Source organism: Protobothrops mucrosquamatus, unplaced genomic scaffold (genome assembly GCF_001527695.2).
Source record: "Protobothrops mucrosquamatus isolate PMUCROS unplaced genomic scaffold, P.Mucros_1.0 scaffold_267, whole genome shotgun sequence".
Classification (NCBI taxonomy): domain Eukaryota; kingdom Metazoa; phylum Chordata; class Lepidosauria; order Squamata; family Viperidae; genus Protobothrops; species Protobothrops mucrosquamatus.
Window position 1 is genome coordinate 393512 of NW_015386343.1, and position 24691 is coordinate 418202.

At 37.4% G+C, this 24691-nt stretch overlaps 1 protein-coding gene across 3 annotated transcripts in view; it reads left to right on the forward strand.

Annotated features, from left to right (window-relative positions):
• The window catches only part of LOC107302500 (uncharacterized oxidoreductase ZK1290.5), a 69328-nt gene that overhangs the window by 24619 nt on the left and 20018 nt on the right, over window positions 1-24691 (forward strand). For all 3 annotated transcript variants that reach the window (XM_015831610.1, XM_015831612.1, XM_015831611.1), the window contains exons 3-6: window positions 1984-2085; window positions 17390-17481; window positions 21596-21778; window positions 23005-23064. In XM_015831610.1, the coding sequence (XP_015687096.1) occupies window positions 1984-2085; window positions 17390-17481; window positions 21596-21778; window positions 23005-23064 (437 nt within the window). The remainder of the gene's footprint in view (window positions 1-1983; window positions 2086-17389; window positions 17482-21595; window positions 21779-23004; window positions 23065-24691) is intronic.

Genomic DNA, 24691 nt, shown 5'->3' on the forward strand with positions numbered 1-24691 from the left:
CCCCCCAAGCCACAGCCGAGCAAGATATCTGCCTGCCCACCTGGCCGCGCTCTTCCTCCTGTCCGAGGTTTTCATTGTTGTGAGCATTTCTGTTGAGGATTGGCAGCAGGGGTGGGGGTGTTTGGCTTTTATTCCCCCTCCTCGTCTGCTGGGTGGTTGCAGCAGGTTTTGGTCACTTCACATGACCCTGGGACACTGTGACCCTCATAAATATGAATCAGTTGCCAAGCATCTGAATGTAAATCACAAGACCCTGGAGATGCTGCAACATTCCAGCTGATCGGTGCTTCTTCTGGGCTCAGCAGAAGCGCCAGGATCAGTGATGCTTTCCAGCTGGAGCCTGGCGCTGATCCTGGCGTATCCGCTGAGCCCTGACAGCTCTGCAGCTCCAGCCATCTCTCGCTCAGGCTTGTGCGGTGCTGCCACCGGTTCAGCTCATTCCCCTCCCCCGCTACCACTTTTCTAGGATGGTCGCGTACCACCTATCGGGTGCCAATGTACCACAGGTGGTACCCGTACCACTGGTTGAAAAGCCCTGGACTAGAAGACCTCCAAGGTCCCCTCCAACACTGTTATTCGGTATTCTGTAAATGTCTTTGATCATTCACCTCATATCTCAGTTAATACAAGAAGAATGTCCCAATCTTCATAAACCTTTAGGGATTAGTGAATGTCCTTTTATTACTTTTTATTTTACTAATAAAGTAACACCTGCTGCTACCTAGGATTGAACTGTCAAACTTCCAAGTGGGAGGCAAGTATCTTCACCACTGGGCTACCATGCCACTCACATAATAGAGGAGATAGGACTGGAATAAGCTAATTTCCATATCAGAATGAAACTACTGATTTCAGAAGAAAGAATCAGGTTTTTTTAATTTGGGTAAATGAAAATTAATGAATTAAATGAGAATTGAAGATAATGGGAAAAATAGAAAAAGAAGAAATCATATCTCTTGTAGGATTACACTCAGTGCCTGCTTTTCCAGACAGGGATATATCTGAGTGCAGATATAATACATGTGCAACAAAATAAGATTCAAGATAGAAGGGCAGAATTTTGAACAATTCATAAAATAATAAAAGGATTTTAATCCATATCTGGTTCTACTACTCTCTAGAATGGTTATTTTCTTTCTGATTCTCCAATCCCTCTAGATTTTCTAATGTTTACCTTAAAGACAGAAAACTTCCTGGTCCAAAATGACTGCTCAGAGTTTGCATTTTCTAGATTTTGTTGGTTTCTGCCCAACTGGCAGGCCCAGTTTTAAACATCCTTTAACATTTTTGTATCTGAAGCTTTGGGGATAAAATTGCTGTTATTTTACTTCTAAAGGAGCCTATTTAAACCAATGGCTGCCATTTATTTGTGTATAGAAAAGTAAAAGACTATATTTGCAGTTTGCAGTGAGGGCAAATTTTCTTCTATAGTTTCTTAACAAGGATTTGTTGTAGCCATTTTTAAACATTACACAATAACCTGGCATAATGTACAACATATCAAGCTAAATGTATCCCATCAGTTACACGTAGTAGGGTACAAGCATCTTAATAAGCCTTTTGATTTTGCTTTCTGCTTGGGCCTTACAAAAAAGAGAGAGAAAGGTTGAAAAGCATGTATGGTTGGTTGGTCATAATCATCTTAGTTGGTTAAAATTGTATAGCCTGTTGTGTAAATGCTACATAAATTACAGCGGCCACCACTGAATATTCTTGGGGCTACTACAATACTTAGTCATTCAGTTTTTTGAACAAGAAGTCAAATGACGCAAGCATGGCTTGAAGCTATATTTGTACATGGTTATCCTTTGCATAGCTACTTTTTAGAGAATCTAGAAAAGTGGTTTTCCTGGATTTTAAGAAAGGACACGTGAATTGGAGTTGTATAAAAAGGACTTGGTGCTATATGTTCTGCATATCTTATCGAGCTTGTTGGTTCATGAAAAGTATGAATGAAATAGATTTGTTTGTTTGTTTGTTTAGATCTTTATTTAATTCATTGGCCAGATGCACAAGTCCCTGGAAAGAGCAGTCGAGAAGTCAGAGCAGAAACTTGGCAGGCCATGGAAGAATTGTATGAGAAAGGTAAGATGACTTCTGTAATGCATTTGTACTAGGGCAGTGGTTCTCAACCTTTTTAATGCCGCGACGCCCAACCGGTCGTAAGTCGAGGACAAAACCGGTCGTAAGTCAAGGACTAAACCAGTCATAAGTCGAGGACTAAACCGGTAGTAAGTCGAGGACTACCCAACCGGTCGTAAGTCAAGGACTTTCCCTGCCCGGGAGCGCCGCGCATGCGTGGTTCCGCCCCCTGTGCCGGCCGAGGCGTAGCTGGCAAGCGGCAGAGACGGAGCAGGCCGACCACCAGCTGGCCCAGCCCAAGGGAGGTAAGACACCCGCCGGAAAAGGGGAAAAAAATGGCGGGAGCCTTGCTTGGCGACTCCCGTGAAATGGTCGATTGACCCCAAATGGGGTCGCGACCCATAGGTTGAGAACCGCTGTACTAGGGTTTTCCACATGAAATATTCAAATAGGTTTTATTCTATCCAATTTTACTGTTATATTCTGTTTATCTAAATGCTGTTGTTCATCCTAAACCTTTGTAATATCGCCGAATAAGTACTTCACTGGCAGATTTCTTTGTGTTCCTACTGTCTTCCTTAAATCATCTGAATTGAAATTGCGAGAGAGCTTGCACATTTTTCATCTAGTGAACACTAATGTCATGGAAAAGAAGGGCATGTAATGAAATGGCAGGAACAAGAAGAAACTTCTTTCCACAGTTAGCTGTCTCTCCTCCCACCCCTAATTCCTGTAAAAGGACAGAGGTTTGGTATCTTCCATGATGCAGAAGTTCTGACATGTATCACTGTATGACTTCCATGCCAAAACGGAGTGTAACCCGTTGTCACATCTTCTGGTGCTGACTATAGATATCTTTGATAATCCCTTTTTTTGTCAGTAAATGTACAGCATGCTTTAGTATTCTTGTGCTGCATATGGAAAAGCATTTTGGAAAAAAGGAGGACAACCTCAACGGTTATTTTCTCATCTTTGTGTATGTCCTTTGAAACAAAGAGATGAATACAACACTGCTGACCTGGATTTTATGCACCACACCCAAGTGCTTCAATTATTCTTGGGTTTGTAGTCTCTTGAACATTCTGAGTTCTAGTATTATCAAAGGGGAATTCTGATAGGTCCCAAAGAAGGTTTGTGATGATGGATGAAAATTTTATCTCTGTAGCAATTTCGTATTTGTGGTTTTTAAGACATGGGCATTAGTTTGCTAATTCAGCAAAGGAGTAAAATTGAAGGGGAAGACTATTAGTTGTGTTTTACAGCAGAGTTCTCCAACCTTCCTGGGCTCGCGGCCTGGAGGGGAGAGCAGCTTCTAAATTGTTGTGTGTGTACGCATGCACACACGCAAATGGGGCCACGCCCTCTGGTGTACTAGCGGCCACATTTGCACATGCGGCATGTGCTGGTGCCATGTGCATGCATAAATGGCCGTGCACCCCCATGGTGGCTAGCGCCCGTTCGCGCATGTACAAATGGGCCATGCACATTCCCTGCACTAGCGGCCTGTTCGCGCATGCACAAACGGGGCGTGTACGGCCCCCACTCTAGTGTTCCCATTCGGGCCCGCACGCATGCGCAAACAGGGCCATGGGTGCTAGCGCGAGTGGGGAGGGAATGCGCGCCCATGCATGCGTACCCTGGCCAGCTATTTCTGCAGCCCGCTGGCCAAGAGCCTGCGGCCCGATACCGGGCCGAGGCCCATAGGTCGGGGACCCCTGTTTTACAGTATCTTTTTGGGTGAGGATTGAATTTCTTTTCTCAAACCTTTGCTCAAATTAAGTCATAAGTTGTTCTGACAATAATTCATCATGTTAGTCCTTCAAAATGAGAAATATCTAAATAGTTAAATGAGTTATACCAAGACATTTTGTAAAAAGCTGCATTATATGAACAAAAATGAAAAACATGGTGAGCCACAAGAATACAATAAGAAAAGGATTCTCAGACTTCATGATGCCATCATCCTCTCAAGCTTTAGATATAATTGAAGTTAGGGTTCTTGTCATCTTGATATCACAAACTCAGGAATCTACTTTACGTTATGCAATTTTTCCAAAGTTTAACTGAAGCCATTAAAAACTGCAGCAGGTTTTGGAATGTTAACAAAAATATTTTCTATAAGAAGAAGTCCTTTTCAGTAGGATGGTTAATTCTTGTTTATGAAAGATTGTTAGATTTATTTCTGATTATTGAACTAAAGACAGGGAGGCACAACTTTATATCCTTGATGATCATGGCCAATGAAAAGGGAATTCTTTTTTTTCCTCTTATTTTTCTCCTCTTATTAATGTTGCTGAAGTGATAAATCAATAATTAAAACAATAGTAAAAGCTTTATAGATAAAAGCCTTTATCTCTGAGGGAGCTGGATGGTTGAAAAATGTGAAAAATAAATAAATAGGAAATAAAATAAAAGGGATCGGCTGCATTCCTAAACTTATTGATCACACATTTCTGGTTAAGACGTTAATTGAGATAATACACTATTGTGCCCAAGAATTCTCCATGTCCACATTAACTTTTGAGAGAAGGTTTTGTCTATAAACCATAATTATGCATATCAGTTTCACTTGAAAAAGAATCAGTAGAAGTTAGGTTCTTTTATTGGCCTCTTAAGTCCCAGCTTTTGTTTGAACAAACAAGCCAGAATATTGTATTTCTCCTTGGCTATTGAGAAGGTCTGTAGTTTTTTGTTTGTATGCAAAGCCCAATCTATATCAGATTCACTTTGGGCTTTCCTTCCTTCTCTGTCTAGACAAACAGGAAAAATGTTAGATTCTGGTTTTGCTGCTTTATGTCCAAAAATTAATGACTAGTTTTCATGAATCAGCTAGATAATACCCCTACCTTTGCTGTTCCTCTCTATCATTTCCTTATGTGTATTGATTCTACTAGACTGTCTGTCTGTACTAGGTTGAATATTTTATGAGGAATTAAAATTGGATGTTGGAAGCTACCTTAATTTATCACTATAATTCAGAGCTTTTTACTTATTATGGAGCCATCCACCCTTGCATGCTATTTGCTATTTTCCTTCTTCTTACATTATTCAAATTAATGGCATGTAAATCTCATGTGAGTTAAAATAGCCTGTGTGTTTTCTGGTCTCATCTGCTCAACAAATCATCATTTTTCTGTCTTGTGTGAAGCTGAATTTTAGAACCTCTGGCCATGTGTTTCTGAAATGATAGGCAAATGTTAATAAATGTAGAGGTTTAAATGCAGTAGCCTGTGAGGAGAAAAAGGATTAAATAATTCATTTGCATAATTAACCACTAAACTTTCAGTTGACATTCAGATAATACTTAATCGTACTATTTGTCTTACGGCACTGATCTGGGATTTCTTGAACTGTCTTTTAATTTACATTCTTTGTCTGATTGTTCAGCCTTTGCAATCCTTACATATATCCATGCAAAGAGTAAGTACTACTGAACATTCTCATTTACTTCTGGGTAAATATGTATTGGATTACATTAGAAGAATGAGAGCTGAAGAAGTTTTTATTTCAGATCTTTCCTACAAACAAACTTAGGTACATGATGTCAAATCATATAGATTCCTTTTACTGAATTGCTAAAACATATTCCTCTCTCCTGGGATGCTTTTAGTTATGTGCTACTGCTCCAGAGTGGACATCCAGGACATGGATAAAAGGGTCTCCTAAACCAGGGGTCCCCAACCCCTGGTCCGTGGACCTGTACCGGGCTGCGGCATGCCAGCAACCAGTCCGCACAAACAAAGCCCTATCCGTGGGATGCAGGCAGCACACAAAACCACGCCCCCTCCAGTCCGCGGAAAAACCCTTTTCCACGGAACCGGTCCCTGGTGCCCAAAAGGTTGGGGATCTCTGTCCTAAACAACTTGGTCCAGTCAATCTCTCTCAGCCCAATTCAACTCACAGGTTTTGTTGTTGTGGGGAAACCAGGAAGAGGGAGGATGTTGGATATGTTTGCTACCCTGAGTTATTTGTAAAAGGCAGGGTACAAACAAACAAGTAAATAAATTCCAAAGTTGTGCTTATGATTCTGATATAATGCTGCTGATCATTCTGTGGTATTGTTTGCCATATGGTAGTGCGTATTGCAGTTGAGTATTAGATCTGAGTCTATATCTCAATTAAACTATGACAAATCTTTGTTGAAATGGTGCTTTACATCTCCCTGATTGACTATCAGAATGTATTATCTTAGTAATAGTAACATTATGCACACTGAATCTTCCCCTGAGCACTACCCTGCTTGCTATGCTCTCCTTCCTTCCTAGGATAACAACTGGGCTCCAATTCCAACAGCACTAAATTTTGATTTTTAGTTTAATGGTCATTTTAAAGTTGGAACCACTCCAAGATCTAAATAACTTTGTAAAATATCCTAGTGTAGTGTAGTACATGTTGAAATTAGCATAAAGAAAGGGGGTGAGATTTGTGAAAATCTTTTGCATTCTTGCAAATTCACCAGCAGGTGTTATGAAAGGGACACTAGACATGTCAAACCTTCACAGCTTGTTATCAGTTGCTGTGATAAGCAGAAGAGACTTGTTCATTCCTGTTATGTGCATCTTTTCCTGACACAGTGCTTTATCAGTATGGGAGTAAGCCACTGCTTATCCCAAAGCTCTGACTAGTCCCATGGCTTGTCCTTTGGAGCATGATATGTCATCTTATCCTAAGGCTACCTTTACTTACTTTTGACCCTGTCTCTTCAGGTCAGGCATATTTAAGTAAAACAACCAGCAGTGGCAACTTTCTGAGAATTTTTCAGCCATTCCAGCTTTGCAAATGTGGGTGAGACGTGAGGCAAGTGAGGAATGGCCTGGCAAAACCAGTTTCATTTCGAGGAGGAGCCCAATGGCAAGCTTTATAAGACAGTGGATATTGAAAGTCCTTTGTGGCATCTTTCGTTCCAAATATATTAGGCATACTTTATTACCGCTAGTGGCACAGCTGGATTTCATTTCCTCTAACTCTGCCCTATTAATTTATGGCATTTCCCCATATATCTGAGATTATAAGTGTATACTTTTATGATCTAGTACAGACATGTCAAACACAAGGCCCGGGGGCCGGATGCGGCCCGCGAAGTGGTTTCATGTGGCCCGCGAAGCCATCCTGGAAACAGTGAGGGAACGGCCCCCACTGCCTTGGCCCTTGCCCAGACCGGCCGGCTGGGAGCCAATGTACAATTTTGTGGTGGCCATGTATGCTGAAACGCATTCAGTCTCCCTCTGACTTTGCCCTGGTACCCATCATGAACAACCTGGCTAAGGAGAACAAGCACAGCAGCAGCAGCCTTGAGGAGGAGGTAAGTGCAGCTGGGTGCCCCCTTGGGGAAGTGGGGCTGGGCTTGGTGCCACGGGTGCTCGAGGGCCAGGCTGGGCATTTGACCTCTGCTGCCCAGGGCTCCGGGCAGCCCGCACCACCATCCAGCCCAACCATGGCCTGAGAGGAACAGTGAACCTCCTCCAGTGGACCATGCCTTGGCACTTGCCCTGGTCCCACCCCCTTCTGCCAGAAACCCTCAGATCTGTCCCACTCCTGCCCAGGCCCCCACAGGTGCCCTTGACTTGAACGATGGCCACGCCCACCCAGTAGGCCACACCCACTCCCTCCACGCCCACTCAGTAGGCCGCTCCTACCCTGGCCACACCCACCCAACCCCCCAAGGGCAACTGCAATGCTGATGCGGCCCTCAATGAAATTGAGTTTGACACCCCTGATCTAGTAGATCCATTTATCTCGTATCATAAGTATATGAACACGCTACCTGTAGACTCAAGCATATTTACTTAGAAACTGAAAATCTAGCCTGCTTCAGTTTGATATCCCCCAGATAGTTAGTCTGTGACTCCTATAACTCTTTCCATTGTACGTAGTTGGTTATGTTGACTGGAGCTGAGGGAGCTTCTCTGAAGGTTACCAAACTGGAAGAGACTACATAAACTTACGTTTCTTTGCACTTAATTACTTTTTATATCTACCATTCATTTAAGAGGAGGAAAATGTTTCCCAAGTTCTCCTACTGTGGCTCATTATAAGCATCATTTTTTGACTGTCATAAAATAATGTTTTAAAGTTATTTGTAAAAAGGAGATATGAAAGCCGTTATAGTGGAGTGAAATTATTCTGTGAGATTGGTGGCCTGTAAGTTTGGAAAATACATTAAACAAAAATATGCAAGAGGGTTGCTGTTGTTGCGGGTGAAATGAAGGAATATCCCCCATGTAAGCTGTCTTGACCTTTTGGAAGAACAGTGGCATAAAAATCAACAAATGAACTAAAGGTAAAGGAATTTAGAGCTGACTTTGATGATAGGGAAGGATTGAGCAAGATGTTAAGGAGATTGAATGAGATATATTGAATGAATATTAAGGAAAGGACTTGCAGAAAAGTTAATACAGTCCTAAGAAAGAAAGAAAGAAAGAAAGAAAGAAAGAAAGAAAGAAAGAAGGAAGGAAAGAGAGAGAGAAAGAGAGAGAGAGAGAAAGAAAAAGAAAAGCATGTAAAAGAAACTCAAAATAATTCCACCTTGATTTTGTTCAATGTAAAATGGGAGAGAAAGAAACTTGGATGGGTTTTCCAGAGTCTGTTATTTCTGGAATCCTAGTGGGCCTGTGTCTTGACTTGGCCTACCACAAAAGACTGATATAAATCATAATACTGTACAAGAAAATATATTTAAAGGAAATGGGAAATTCCATAGATGGATAAAATGAAGTTGTAACTCAAGCCATAAAAAACTAATGTGAAAGTGGACGCTTTGCAGATGCCTCGGTCCAATTCAATCTGTTTATAAATGCCTTTTTTCCTCTTGAGGAAATTAGAGAAGATGATCTTTGATAGCCTCTAAGTTTTGAGATATGTAATATAAGCAATATTTTGTAACTAGGGAATATAATAGCAGAAGGGGAATTAAGTGCATACTGACATTTGCCCTCCCCCAGCTCTGTAGTTCCTATGAGCTTTACACTTGAGGAATTTGTTGTGCACTGCTGATTTTTGTGCCTTCCTGTTTCCCTCTCTTTGGAGTTATGTCTTCTTAAAGGGCTTGAGATTGGGTTATTTGCTTCAACATCTGGTCACAGGGAGATGTTGCTATCAATGGATTGTGTGAAAGGAATGACATCCAAAGTATCCAAAGAGTAACACTTATGGATTTAGCTTCCAGATCTGATATATTCACTTCAGCTTCAAACTTCAAAAAGAGCAATTGTTAAGCAAGGTCTACCCATATTCCTAGTGGTTGCTGCTACCTGTTCTTTCAAAACAGTGCTGAAGAAGAAGTTCTCACATTTTTTCTTAATTTTTCACGGGGCAATCCCTTTCAGGATAAACTAAACAGTACCTTTTCCTTCAGTTCATTAACTCATGACACTCTATCTTGATTAAGTTTCAGTTTGTTTCCTCCCAGCCAATTCCTGTTTTCTTCCATTGAATTCATCTCTGCATACAGTAGACCATAAGAATACATAGTCTCCTGAGAACGTTGATTGTTCCACAGTACAGGTTCTAATCTCCATCATTTCTATTTGTATACTTGTTGACTGTCCATTATTCAGATTGTCATAAAGCTTCTGTTGGGAACAAGCCAATGATCTGAGAACTGAAGGGGCATTTCTTGAGTAAGTTTTTTTTTTTAACTCTTCCTGTAGTGAGTCAGGCTGTATGGTATACTGTGTAGCTTTTGAGCTTCTAATATTATAAATATAATATGATTCAGAAAAAAACTTTTGAAAAGTATTTTTGATGTATGAAAATGGTACTATTAATGTTCAAGTTTTAAAATTCTTGATACACACCCATGGCAGTGTTTAGGAAAGATAAGGCTTGCTATTGTAGTCAAACAAAGCTTTGCTACTGAGACCATTTATTTATGAATCTTACTATTAAAAAGATCAGCGTGTCCCTCTTACTCTGTGTATGGAGTGTTTTTCCCTCTTCTTTTTGATCTTTACATGGAGTTTGTTTGAAGAACATTTTTTTCTGAACAAATATTGTATAGTGTTCAGCTAAACTATCACTTGCATAATACAGATTTGGAAGGGAGTGAGGTCAAGTATTTGCTTGAGTTCCGATGACAGAGAAGGGATGTCGTTATAACAGCATGAATTTCTTTATTTGACAAGGGACCATAATGAAAGCTAGAAGAATCAGAGAATGCTCATGATTTACAGATCTCCTTCTGTTCCAGACGTTCACTAGTATCACTTTATTTAAGAGTATCCCAAAACATGGAGAGGGCATTGAGTCTCTTACATCTGGCAAGCCCAGATTCAGAGAAGCTGATTTAAGACAATCAATGCCATCTCCAGGTTTTGGGAGATTCTTAAATAAAGCAATACTGCTGATCTGGAAGAGAAGAAGATCTGTAAATCATGAGCTCTCTCTGATTCTTCTAGCTTTCATCGTGGTCATGTTTATATGGAGATGATGAGAACTGTAGTTCAGACACATTTGTAGAAACCAGCTTGTGGTCCTTCCAATTGATTTTTCTGATCTTCTGGTCACATTTTTCTGGCAAAGTTGCTTTGGCTAGAAGCTTGGAGGGTAGGAATATGTATCTTCTTACACATAAGTAATATGTTTATGTCTGATTTATATCAAATTTTTAAAAGATTCTACTTTTGTATACTTGTTAATAAATTTTGGTATATCTGTATATAACATATTTCACACTGGTTTGTACTGTCTTCTGCTGCAAAAGCAGATTGTTTTCCCTCCATCCTATTGTTTGGTGTCTGATGAAAAACAACACACTAGAAAAATTACTTAACATAAGTTAACATTTGTTCTTTCAAGAAGCTAATTTTATTGTGGGCCGTATTGTGCTATTTGCATAGAAAACCACCTTGAAGGGAAAAAACTCTTGTTTCTTGTTTCTTTCGTCGTCTTGTGAAACTTTTTCTTCAAGGACAGGTCTTCAGTTGCAGGACATAGTAACCATACTTTAGGTAAATGCTACCTAACATACCTTTGTGAAAGTCAATCACAGTAAATGTAGCGAAAGTTCAGTCTTATCTGTGCAAAAGAAGATTGGACTGAGCACTGCAAGTTAGTGGCTGGATTATTCCCCTCTGTCTCCTCTCCTTGTACGATCCTTTTGGGAAAGTTTCCAATGAAGCAAGCTTATTTGCAGTATGGCAAGCCCTTTTGTAGGTCGGTTCTGATAAAGTGTAAAGTTGTAGACTGTTTTGAAATAAAAGAGAGAAAGTTGGCGAAGTGGTTAAGGCAGCAGGCTAGAAACCGGCAGTCTGGGAATTCTAGTCCTACTTTAGACACAAAGCCAGCTTGGGTGACTCTCAACCTAGGAAGAAGAAAGCACTTCCAAAAGACTGCAGATAGTCACTAGAAGTCAAGACTGACTTGTAGGCGGCATTTATCTATATGTTTTGCAGTTAAATTTAGGATAAAGAGCTAGTATATAACCTGTACCATCAGCGTATGTGTAAAATTAGCAAATATGGATATAAGTGCATATTGAGAGAAGCAAGCAGATAAATAAACTGTTTGAAATAAACATAACCCAGTTTTCTCTAACCATCAAAAGAAATATTAAAAATGTCTTTGTTTTGCCTGTTAATAGGTGCTGTATTATTTGAGCTGAAATTGCTTCTCTCAATTGTGGATTACTGCTGTGTAACATTTGCTTGATAGAAATATGAGTCCATTGGAAGGATAGTGCTATAATATGTACTGTACATACAATAGATTAATAAAGTAAACAAGGGTGGTCATTGATACTGGCATGGCATGGCTGGAAGAGAACAGCTGGCTTGATGTACCCTTATCAAAATTACTGCCTCTGGTGTTCTAATTGTAGGACAGAAGTAATTATAAATTGTGTAATTCTTTGAGGCAATATCAATTAATGGAAAAATATTACAGAGTTTGCTAACCCATATCTTTCCATGCTGCAATAGAATACTGGCTGTTTAGACTACTTTTGGGAAATTAATTTATTTGTATAGTCTATAGTAGTCTTACTTTTTTTACAATGCTGTTGCCTCTTCTTTTTTTAACCATAGATTTAACCTTTGGGAGTCTGACCTGTACAAACAGATTACATTAAGCAAATTGCAGTATTGTGGATTATAAACCTAGCTAACGGACACAGATTGAAATATGGTTATTAGTTTTGAGTGATACTTATCAGGGAGTCTAGTTAATATGCTAATTTAAGGTTTGCTGCTAAGAAGCAGGTCTCTACTTGGGCTCTGCTTGGGAGTCTCAATGTTGATAGGCACCTAAGAGTGTTGGCATTCTCTAATCACAGGAACATCCATCAGTGAATTTGTTACATGTATTTATTCATTGTATTTATATTTTGCCTCTTTCTAAAGATGCTAGGCTTCTCCATTTATGATCTATTCTATCCATGCAACAAATCTGTGAAATCAGTAATGCTGTACCAAGGCACAGGGTCAGTCTGTCAACAATAAAAGCTGAATTGTGAATGTTAAAGTGTCACAGAATCTCTGCTTTTGTGTTAAATTATAGTTATGTAAAAAGCCAAGATGATACGTTGCTGCTTCTATTTAGTATGCAAGTGCAAAGTGAATCTGAATTGCAAATTTTTAATTTATGCTAATAGGGATTTATATTTAAATCTTGGATTAAGGTAGGTTTTCATCCCATTATATATTCTGAGATCCTATTAGTATTAATAAAAGTCATGCAGACATAGTGGGTTGACAACACAGCTGTTTCAAACGGTCAGGTTCTTTCTATTTATGTGGGATTTTGGTGACAAGACAAATCACTAATGATTTCATGCATCAAATGGCTATGTGCCAATTCATTAGTATGTTAATAATCTTCCTGTGTTATCTGGTTGCAGTCTGCAGTTCCTGTTTTCACAAGAAAGAGAGTGCTGAATTTGCATTAGCTTAGTGTTTTGGGAAATGTGCTTATGGCTTCTGCAAATCCATATTAAAGAATTTTTTCCCCTGCAAATCCACATTAAAACACTGGACTCCACCAATAAAGAGCTAATTAATATACTGCATTAAGTGTGGTTTGTTGAACAAACCCTTGTGGTCTAGTTCACATCTACCTAAGCCATATATTATGTTTTGCAATTCATCAAATCCTTACACGAAGACAGAGTATTTGGTTTGGCTTAGCTTATATGAATCTAGTTTATGTTTTGTGAACTGGGGCTTATAGATGAACGTTGTATTAATCTAACCATTGTGTTTATTCTCTTCATTCTGTTATTTTCAACTCATTTCTCTAACCTAGTGATTCTCAACCTGTGGTCCACGGACCTCTGGGGGGAGAGGGTGCGATGTTACCACAGGGAGTCTGCGAAGGCTTGAAGAAATGCTATGATTTAAAACTTGAGTTAAGTCTTGGGGGTCCGTGGCTATGGGGATCTGAAGAAAAGATTGAGAACCACTGCTCTAACCTATAAAAAATTTTTGAATGCTGTTTGCCTTCTACTTATTATTAGCTATTGGCCCAGTATTGTATGATTGTGAGATTTTATAAGAATTCCTATACCTTTTATCCAATCTTTTACAAAGATGTTAGAGAACATTGGGTCCAGGTCTGAACCTTTTGATACTTAATCTCTCTCCAATCTGATGAAAAACTGTTGATGTTCAAAATGCCTTTTCAAACATTTCTTTGAAATCAAAATATATTTGGCCACAGAATTTCCATAGTCCATCGAGGAAGCCCTGTCTGTCTGTCTGTCTGTCTATGAGTCAGTATTAACTCCTGGTGACTGCCTGGAGAAGTCTTTGCCGTTTTCTTGGCAAGATTTTGGAAATGGTTTACCATTGCTTGCTTCCTAGGAGAGGGAGCGAGAGATTGAAATTGAGATTAAGATTGACAAAACTAGTTCTTGGCAAATCTACGATGGACTCTGATTATCATCACAGTGTTTCAAAATGCTAATAAAGCCATTCTTCTATTATCTGCTCTAGAATTTTCTAAAAAGCTGATTAAAGATCAAATGGTCTACATTTCTGGGATCCCATTTATAAAATAAGGACATCATTTGTCTCTTCCAGTTATAAGATGTTTTACCCATTTGCCAGGATTTTTCAGAGATACTGTAGTGTAAAGGATACAGGTCTGGCCAGATAGTTAGGAGTTTCTTAATTACCTAGCACAGGGGTAGGCAACCTTGGGTCTTTTATGACTCATGGACTTCAATTCCCAGAATTCCTGAGCCAGCCATGCTGGCTCAGGAATTCTGGGAGTTGAAGTCCATGAGTCATAAAAGAGCCAAGGTTGCCTACCCATGACCTAGCATGCAGTCTCTCTGGCCATGTATAGATACACAATATAGAAATCTTAGTTGGTAGATTTGTTTTACTTGTGTCCATCTGTCAGACACAGAATTAAACCATTTCCATTATTATAGAGCTAATAATATTTAAATGCAGTTTTTTGGCTTTAGCTGACCTTTTTCAGGAAACCATATATTTGTCTCATAAGCTTAAAAAAAATATCTGTAAATGTTCTACCAGTAGCATAATTACTTTAAAAACAAAACAAAACAAAACCTATTTTGTTAAAAACACTTAAAAGTTTTCCATTGAATAAGTAATTTACTCTGAGCTCACATGCATGTGGATTATGAACACTGATAGGGCCAATAACTCATTATTTTTATTTATAAAAGAACAAGTACTTTCCAAAAATGTCAGTATAAGACACTTTTTAGGTGGAGCAGAATAGTCTCAAGACCATTCAGAAATAAAATATTAAGATTCTTTTTTGGGAGCATTATACCAATTATAATTTGGTAGAAGCCATAGAACTCTTCTAAAACATTAGTGGGATAAAGTCCCAACAGTTACTCTCATTACCATACTATTCTGTGCTCATACCATATACTTAAGAATAAATCTGAATTAGCCTTTGCTATCTTAAGGAAGTTAAAATGCTTCTGTTGCCTCTCAGTAATTCCTTTTTATGTCTTGCAGATGTGGCTAAAAGGACTATAATAGAAATAATTTATATTTTTTGTTACTTATATGGCAAATTTTCCACCATTCCTGAGCTTGATCTCTATTCCTTAATACCATAAAAAAGAGAATCACTATACTGCTGCCATTGTTCAGGGCACAAAGAAAACGTTCATTCCAATATTATGTAGTACACAGAGGATAACATTTAAATCAGCAGTGCTGCAGAATATGAAAATGTCAGATTGCCCGTTCTACCATATAATTACTTTAAGCCAAAACAGGATTCTCTTTTGTGTAAAAGCTTCCTAGTAAAGAAATTGGTGCTGTGAACTGTGAGTCAGTCTGGAGTCAGACATTGCCTAAATTGAATAAATAAAATAAAGCGGGTTAATAAAAGAGATTGTCTTTAAAAAAAACCTTCTTCAATTTGATAGTGTTCATGGCTGGGTTACGTTGGGACACCTGGAGAATTGTAGAAGTTCTGGAGGCGTGATGTTGGAAACTCTGGATTTTATCCATTGGCTTTTAAGAGAATGTGATTTTTATTCCATAGAGTATTTTTTTTCTTTTTAATTCTTTTTCCTGTGTTTTTTTTTATTTTAAGGAAAAAAATTAATAACTGCATAAAAGAAGAAAACAATGGAGAATGGACATGATGGATGGGAATGTAAAACATCAATAAGCAGAACTGACAATTGTCATGACATTTTAAATTCATCGCTGCATTAATTAAATAATTGAATCTATAAAAGCATTATTGTATTGTCTTGAGAAATAGTTGTAAATCACTGCAAAAGACTAAACATTAATATTTATTTTGATGTCACACCTATTATCTAAAATAAATGCCCATAACCTTATAAAAAGGAAGAAGAAAAATGAACAATGAATATGAAAAACTGCAAAAACAATATTAAGTTCTAGATCCCTTCCCATTATATCTGATTGTTGATTACATCAAATTATTCATAAAGTTTAAAAATGCTTCTGGTTACTCTCTTTACATCCAGATATTTCCCTCTTAAAAACTGTACTCTTCGCTATCCAAGTTTGCCTGGCTACAGTATGTGACATGTAATATTAGGGAAACTATTGTTAAATTTCATCATACTTTTCCTTTTACTCATTTTTAGGACTATTAAATGTAATTCAGATTAATACATTCCCTTTTACACATGTGCGTGTCTGCACACTTATTTGCATTTATATTGGAAAGCATTATAACCTCAGATACTTGGATATTATGGTGGCAGGCAGGATCAGAAATGCAAATCTCAGTATAAAATCTGTGCGCTTCAAGGTCTTAATTCTTGACTTCCTAAACATAGTTTCATAGTTATATAAGAACGTTTTTGCAGCAGTAACCTACAAAGAGTCGGAAATCTGTTTGAACTGTTTGTCCCTGAAGTTTCCCCCCCCCTTATACCCATTCTACCAGTGTTCCACTTTTCTCTAGTTTTTGGCACACTGTTCAGAACACAGTTTCCTCCTTTTCAACCTGGTGAAGTCCAATTGTTCTTTGCTTACACTACATCAGCTTTTCCCAGAATTTAGCCTGGAAACTTGAATCCACTAGGGAATCCCCAGTGTGTTTAGATTATAAAACAGCTTCCTAAAAGCGTCTTGATTGGACAGCATCCTTAGATAATACTGTCATACTTGATTTTCAACAAACAGCCCCTTTCCCATAATGTTTTCAAGCAGAGTGTTCTACAAACATTGATGTGTACGTAATCACTCTTCCTCACGTCTTTTGGTTGATGCTGAATTCGTCATTCTTGAAATGAATAGGTTGAGCCTTCTTGCCTTATAAATCAAGAGGAGTAGGAAGAAGACTGAAGCTGAAGTAGGCTGGTTTGCTTAGGGCACGGGTGTCAAACTCGCCACGTTACGTGACGTATTGCAGTGTATTGCGACTCTTTTTGCATTGCCGGCAATGGGGTGGGCGCAGCTTCGGTATGATGAAACCGGCCTGTGGGCCTGCAGTTTGACACCCCTGGCTTAGGGCCTCCTGAGATACGGCCAAGATACCTTTTACTTCTGAAACTCTTATGTGGACCATATTCAAACTTAAATGCAGAATCAGTATGTATTTTCAACAATTATGTGTGGAGTCTGCAATTTAATGTCAAGGAAAAGATTTGGATTTCAAATATTTAAGCTCATCTCTGCTATTCACCATTGCCCTATGCATTTTAGTTCCCAATTTTAAAATGTAACATTGGCTTTGGTCATTTGAAGAAAAGTGGTCAAGTTGGAACGCCTGTCTTTAAGTTCAACATTCCTTGGGGTATATCAGAAGGGTAAACCCACTGTCCTTTTGTTTTGTTTTAGAAAGCCACAACAAATTGTTACACATGTGTAGTTCCTTTTCTGTTTTCATTAAGGTATATGCAAGTCAATCGGAGTAAGCAACTTTTTAATTGAACACTTGGAACAGCTGAGGGAGGACTGTCAGGTAACTCCACATGTAAACCAGGTGAGTATGTTATACATAGTGCTTATATAGTTTTGATCAGCAAATTAATGACTTAATGAATTAATGACTTAAGGGAATAGAGATAAACAGCATTCACATTCCATTCAAAAGAGACAATTAAAAGCTAAAATGGAAACAAAAAGACCAAAATATCTCCTCACTGGCAATCAACCCCCAGATAAGCAGAAATTAACACCAATATCAATACCAGGCCAACAATCAAGCAGTAAGGTAGTACCCCAACCAAGGATCTACCAACTCAGACAAGCACTCAAACTGTAAATAGTAGCCTAATCAAGAAACTATCAAGAAGAAAACAACACTGACAGGACAAGCCATTTTTATATAAACAGAGAGCAAATCCCACTCCCTTCTAGCACTGTTGACATTATCTAGTTGGGTAATGAAATGTCTGCAAGTAAACAATAAAACCCTGAACTATAAATATTCTCTGGTAAATTAATGACTCTCTGAAATGAGGATGCAGAACAGAATCCTCTCCTCTCCAATTTGGATTGATGGCTAAACTTAATTTCAGAAATGTGATTTCCAAATTCAGTAAAGTGATATTTTTAAAAATATCTGATTTACATTTGGATGTTCTGGATATTTGAAAACTATCTTTTTTCTTCTTTGCCTTTTTATCTCAACCAGTTAACAACCACAATAAAGTCATTTGATTTGATTTATTGGATGATCCTAAATGGAAAATTATTGCAAAATCTTTCTCATTTCACTAGTTAGTCTTAATTTGAATTTGAATTTGAATTTGAATTTATTATATTTATACCCCGCCCTTCTCCCGGAGGACTCAGGGCGGCTTACAGCCAGTTTAAAAATAGTTTGATACAATACAAAATACAAAATTTAAGAGAATAATTAAAAATAAATATTTAAATAGGCCGCTTCTACTAAAATTTAGTTAAAACCAATTTAAAATACCCCTAGGCCAGTCCTGCCCGCTGAAACAACCAAGTCTTGAGGGTGCGGCGGAAGGAAGGGAGATCCGGAAAAATAGGGAATAATAATACTCAAGAACATCCACAGAAAATGATAACACTAAGAAAAACGGCAAAAACAGCTTAATCTCCTTTTTTTAATAATTCAAGTAATTTTATAAGCTACTATAGTGTGCAAACAGTTTGATTTTTCCTTAGAGGTGAGCTCTTCCAATAGGCAGGTAATGTTCGGATTGACCTTTTCTTTCCCACTGATTTTCCGTCCCATAAATCTCCAGTGGTCACTCTCTAATGTTTGGGGATTCTGTGAAATGGAAAGGTACACCCGGATGTTCTGCCACTTCCCTCTTCCTCAAAACACTCCAGTGAAACTACTGGAAATGGTCTCTATTGTAGTCTTTTTGGGTGGAAGAAGATGAGCAAGTGAATGTTTCTCTACGGTGTCTCTGCAATTGTAAGCCTGTGGTGGAGAAGGCCACAGAGAGGTCAAGAAACTTCAAAGGGGGTTGAAGAAATGGATGTGTCTGCTGCTTGAACCTTGTTTCCCATCCAGGCAGTCATTTTTGATCACAGTAGGTTGAGGCTGACCAAGCCTAGCCCTGGAGTGCCTGCGTTTCTCAGAGCCCATGTTGAGCAGATGCCAGCCTATTGTTTCTGGCTATTGTTGCCTGAATAGACAACATGTCCTAAAGATGAGAAACAGGAAACAGCCTTTCATCCTACTCAGGGTGGATGAAAATTTCCATATTCCTCATGCTGATGTCATTTGTGCTGAACTATAACACTCTTGCTGCTGTTGCTGCTGTTGCTGCTGCTTCACCATAAAAATACGTAGATATTTAGGTCATTGGAAGAACTTAGATGGCAGTTTGGGATTGCTCTCTATGAACTGACTCTGTTACAGAATTTCTACTGTCTTTTGCATGTGTTGGGAAAATAGCTCCTTTGGTGCAGGGATTGTGTCAGGTTTTGTTTTTTTAATCTTCTGTGCTAAAATTACAGGGAGAGGTAACACCAGGATAATTCACATTTTTGCAGGTTTTACCACATAATTATTCCTTTGGACACTGTATCAGTAAATTCATGTTCATCATGTATTTATTCATATTTATCTTGCCCATTTCTCTGGTCTTCTATCAACTTTTGAACTCATATTTTCCTTGGATCACTTTCCAGGTTGAATATGGATTTTAAGAAACAGAAAGCTCTTGAGTCAGCCCTTAAACTAAGAAATGATATGGAAAAACACAAATATAGTATGACTTGTCCAAAAATGTCAAGCTGTATATTAAATTTGTTATATGATATTTCTTAAACATTTCTCCATTCCAATATTGCCCACAAAATGTGTCATATTTCTCTTACTACTTGACTACTATCTACACAAGATTAAACTCTGTGCTAAAAAAGAAAAGTATTCACAATCCTCTCCTTCACTGAGGAGATTTCATCATAAATCATCATAAACATTTTAAATCAATGTTTTCCAACTTTTGTTATTATGTGGATCCTTACTTGATAGCCATAAACTTTTGTGGAATACCACATAGTCAGGTGTTGACAATGCTGGGTTTTGTGACTGTACCATCTCCAAGTTCAATAAAAATTAATCTATTTTTTAAAAGAAGTTTCAGCTTTCATAACTACTGAGAATATCCTCCTCATGAGATTTCAGAATTTGGCTAGCTTTGAAATGTCAACTATATTTAAATAAAATATTTTTATTTTCATTTCCATCCCATGGAAACATCTGGTATATCTTTGCAAAACACCAGCATTTTATTTTTATTTTGTCCTAATACTAAACACGATAAGAAGTCTCATTTATTAAATGTTTACATGTAATTAAGAAGCTAGTCAGGAACCTGAATCCTAGTGAAATTTGAAGAGCTTGAATAACAGGTATGTATTGCAATGAAAACTGAGAAGTCAAAACAAAATCTAGGATAAATGGCTTCTGGCATTGTTTCCAATCTGTTTGCCAGCAGAGGCTATAGAAGGTGTCTGTGTTTTTCTTCTGGATAATAAAGAAATATGTTGCATTTGTGAGTGTCCTGTTTTTCTGCTTTCTCTTATGTTAAATCTGTGAGACTACATATTTACTCCCAGCAAGTACAGGATGAGCTGTGTATTATCCACTCTGTTACATGACTGGGATTGGGCTTAGAAGGGGATAGCTGCCAACAGCATTCTATAGGTATATACCAAGAATATTTTTCCTCCATAACCATCAAACAGATCTGACTTATTTTCAAGCTATCTTTCATTTGCTGGCTTCACTATTTACACCAAATTTAATTGAAGGTTTGGGAGAGGTATCATGACCCCTATATTATTTTCTACTATTTTACTAGTTGGAAAGAATTAAAAAAGGGGGGGAGGATAAATACAAATTCCAATTAATAGCTGTACATTTTTTTTTGCAACCTTAGCATTTAAAGGTTATCTCAGCCATACAGAATGCAGATTCCGAGAATGCTTTTGTTTTCTTAAGCTGGCTATTTCTTAAGCTGGATTCACTTTATTCTATTATACTAGCCTCTTAGAGATTCACTGTTTCACCTGTAATCCTTGGCTGAATAATGAAAAAATAATCTAATGGAGGATTCTAATGGAAACATTAGTGAGCTTCCTTGAGTTGAATGCATGCTGCATGTTTTGCATGTTCTTTGTAGGTCTAGGAAAATGGGACAATTGCAGAAAATTAAGAGGAAGGAGAATATCTTATGATTTCTTTCCATTGTCACTATATTGTTATTTCTGGAGAACAAGACAGTGAAGATAAAAACATGAATCCTATCCTGGAAGAGGAGACAGTATAATTGATGCAGTTATTGTCCTATAGCTTCTGTCTAGAATTCTGACTTCTCCAGGAAGCAGTGACGTAGATTACTGTACAGAGATTATGAACTAGCAGTTTTTTTTATGCATTCTGAGGATGCTAGTAACCATGCCCCATTTTTTTCAGAATTTCATGTTTCCTCACAAGGGGATTTTCCTTGGCTTTTGGAAGGAAAAAAAGTTAATAAAATGTTATTGACATGACAGCATTATGCCAAAAGTGTAGCAACATTCAGTAGCTTGACCTTTATGTTGTAATAGGTTATAAACCGACAAGAACTTTGAAGTAAATTTTCTTCTTCTTTTTAAAAAAGGTAGAATATCATCCTTTCCAAAGGCCTCAAGAGCTAGTAGAGTATTGCCAAAGCAAGAATATTGTTTTTGAAGGCTACTGTCCACTAGCTAAAGGTGAAGCTCTTAATCATCCCAACATTGTTCAGCTTGCAAAGAAATATGGCAGAACTCCTGCACAAATCTGTATTCGCTGGAGCATCCAGGTAAGTCCTGAACTTTCAGTTCTGTTAAACAACAATTAATGACATGTAAGAGAATGCATTTCCTGTCTAGCTACATAAAACTTCCCACGCAGTAATAGGTTCACTTTGCTTGTCTCTTGGTTTTCTATGTCCACTGAATAGCTGATTTCTCATTAAGCAGTAACTGAAAGTAGAGCAGTATCCGAAATTGTTCAAAAATAATTTGGTCTCAGTTCTGTTGTAGTAAATAATTATCGGGAGCAGGTCTGGAGTTTTTTAACTTCCGTTCTGCATTTCACTGAGTAATTATTGTAGTCTGGGACGTGGCCTTATTTTAAATCTGTTACTTTTGAGGCTGTCGTGAATCAGAACAGAGATGCTTGTAGTGTGTTCTGACTGAAAGATGTATCTGTAGTAGTGTACACATGTTCAGGAAAAGATAATATTTATATGTTGTAAATAGTTATGCAATAACATCTAGAAATAAATCTGTTACATGAATTAATATTGGGAGAAAATAACCGAGATTCTGATGAAACTTTATCGGGGCTTCCTTCCCATGTATTTAAATGTCTCAGATGGAGATAGTACTAAAAAAACCTGAGGAAGCATTATTAATCACCCATGAAAATTTTGGCATACTACAGAGCCACAAGAATATATTGTTCTGAACACAGAGTCACACATGCACGCTCTCTCACTCTTACTTTCTCACACACAAAGTTGAATTAATTGCAAGTAAACAGGGTGGCAACACTGTCTTAGCTAGATATGATCTACCACAGTCAAAGATAAATTCACAAGGTCCTATAGGCCTTACAATGGATACCTCAACTGTCAAAGCACTAGTATTTCTTGAAGGTATATATCCATCTTAATTTTTTTACAGCATTAAATTTTGTACCTCGCACACACCTAAGTGACTATCTGTGTCCTTCTCTTTGTGTATAAATACTTATGGTTTCATTCTTCCAAAGAGTGATGAGGTAATAAACTTACGTATTTGACTCTATTGAAATTGCAGATGGGAACTCAAATGATATAACATTTTCTATAAAATATACACCTGTACATAAAAATATAATCTGTCAACGAAAGACATGTTTTGCGTCTAAACATGCCCATAACACATCATAAGGATATGATTTATTACCAAATTGCAGTAGTATAAACTCCTAAATTGTTTCTCTTTCCTTTTTTAAAAAAATAGATCTTTGCTTCTATCAATAATGATTTTTTTTTTCTAGAATGGCATAGTCACTATTCCAAAATCTACAAAATTAGAGAGAGTCCAAGAAAACTGTCAGGTAAGACCAGATCTGCTTCTGCTAGTTGTTCTTTTAGCATCAAATATTTGACATGCATACTTTTCTTTTCTTTTTTATTTATGCAATTTTGAGTAACCCTATTGTGTAAACCTAAATTTAGTCAAGTTAACCCAAATTAAATTACCTTGAGAGAAGATATGAAAGATCTAAAAACGTTTGGCATATGTAGTAGGAAATCATTTAATTAGAATAATTAGCTGCTTGGCCTAAACTATGAAAAGTGACAGCATAATAGTAAAGCCTTAAAGAAGTGGATTAAAACCAGTGGTGGGATTCAAATATGTGAACAATTGGTTCTCTATGTGGATGCTGCTTCTGGAAGTCCATTCTGGGCCTGGGCAACAAAAGTTCTGCCGAAGTGGTGCGAACCGGCTGAATCCCACCACTGATTAAAACTGTGTAAGTTAGGCACCTCTGCAAAAAGAATTGGGTATACAGTGTTTAGGTTTGAACCTTAAAGAGATTAAGTGACTTTTTTTTATACTCTTGAGCAATTAAGGTTCAGATAAAAGAGATTTAAAACTGCTAGTGAGAAGCTTTTAAATAAAAAGTGCAAAAGATTTAGTTCTTTCTGAGGGGAATGGGGGCACTTAGCTTGAATTGCTGAGAGAACAAACTGCAGGAAAAGTTCAATGCTTGCAAGTAACTTTAATCAACATTAACATGAGTTGGTCTTGTCTAGCTTCAGTTTGGTTTCAGGGGCTACATTAGTATAATTTTGGAAAGAAATGTAATAATTAAAGACATAAATGTGACATTAAATCATGTTTCTACTACTTAAAATTTTTATTTTATGAAGAGCTTTGGCTCTTGGCAAAGAAGACATTCTTACATCAATAGAAAAAAATATGTCCTTCCAATATTATGGAATAGATTCAGGATATACTCTGTGATCTGTTTTTGAGAACTCTTTTATTTTCTAAAAATGAAAAGACGAAGCAATATGGTTTACATTATTCAGATTTAATGACAAGCTTAAGGGTTGAATTAATCCATGTTGATACTAACTGGGTATTATATGGATTTTTAAAATTCTTTATTCCTTTTCTGTTACTTTTAGTTTATTATAACTACTGCAATATATGTAATATATTTTAAATTTTATTAACACTACTCTATTCATTTGTGGAGTTGCTTGCATTTCATTATTTTAAAAATAAAAATAAATAACTTAAAATATTAACCCAAAGATCGGTCATTGTTGAAGTTAATGTCATTTTGAGATTATGAAAAATAATCTCTTATCAAGGTCTATCTGTGTGAAGAACAGATAGATTACTATTAGCTAAAAGAGATGGGGAGGGGGTAAAGATCTACCCATGAAATGATAACTAGGAATTAGAAGTTTTGGGGAGTATTACAAGAGTAATTACCTTATATTATTATTTATTTAGTGTATGGCATATCATAAATGGACCTGCAATAGATATTAACATATTTTGCCTAGATTAAAAACACACAATAAAATATAAATGTTAAAAAGGTCTATATTTAAATACCAATGTCTAGGCCATCTAACCATTGAAGTGCAGCATCGTTTATATGAAAACATCAGATCCTGGACAGGATAAATTTCCTCATTTGTGAACATCAGAGGTATAATTGA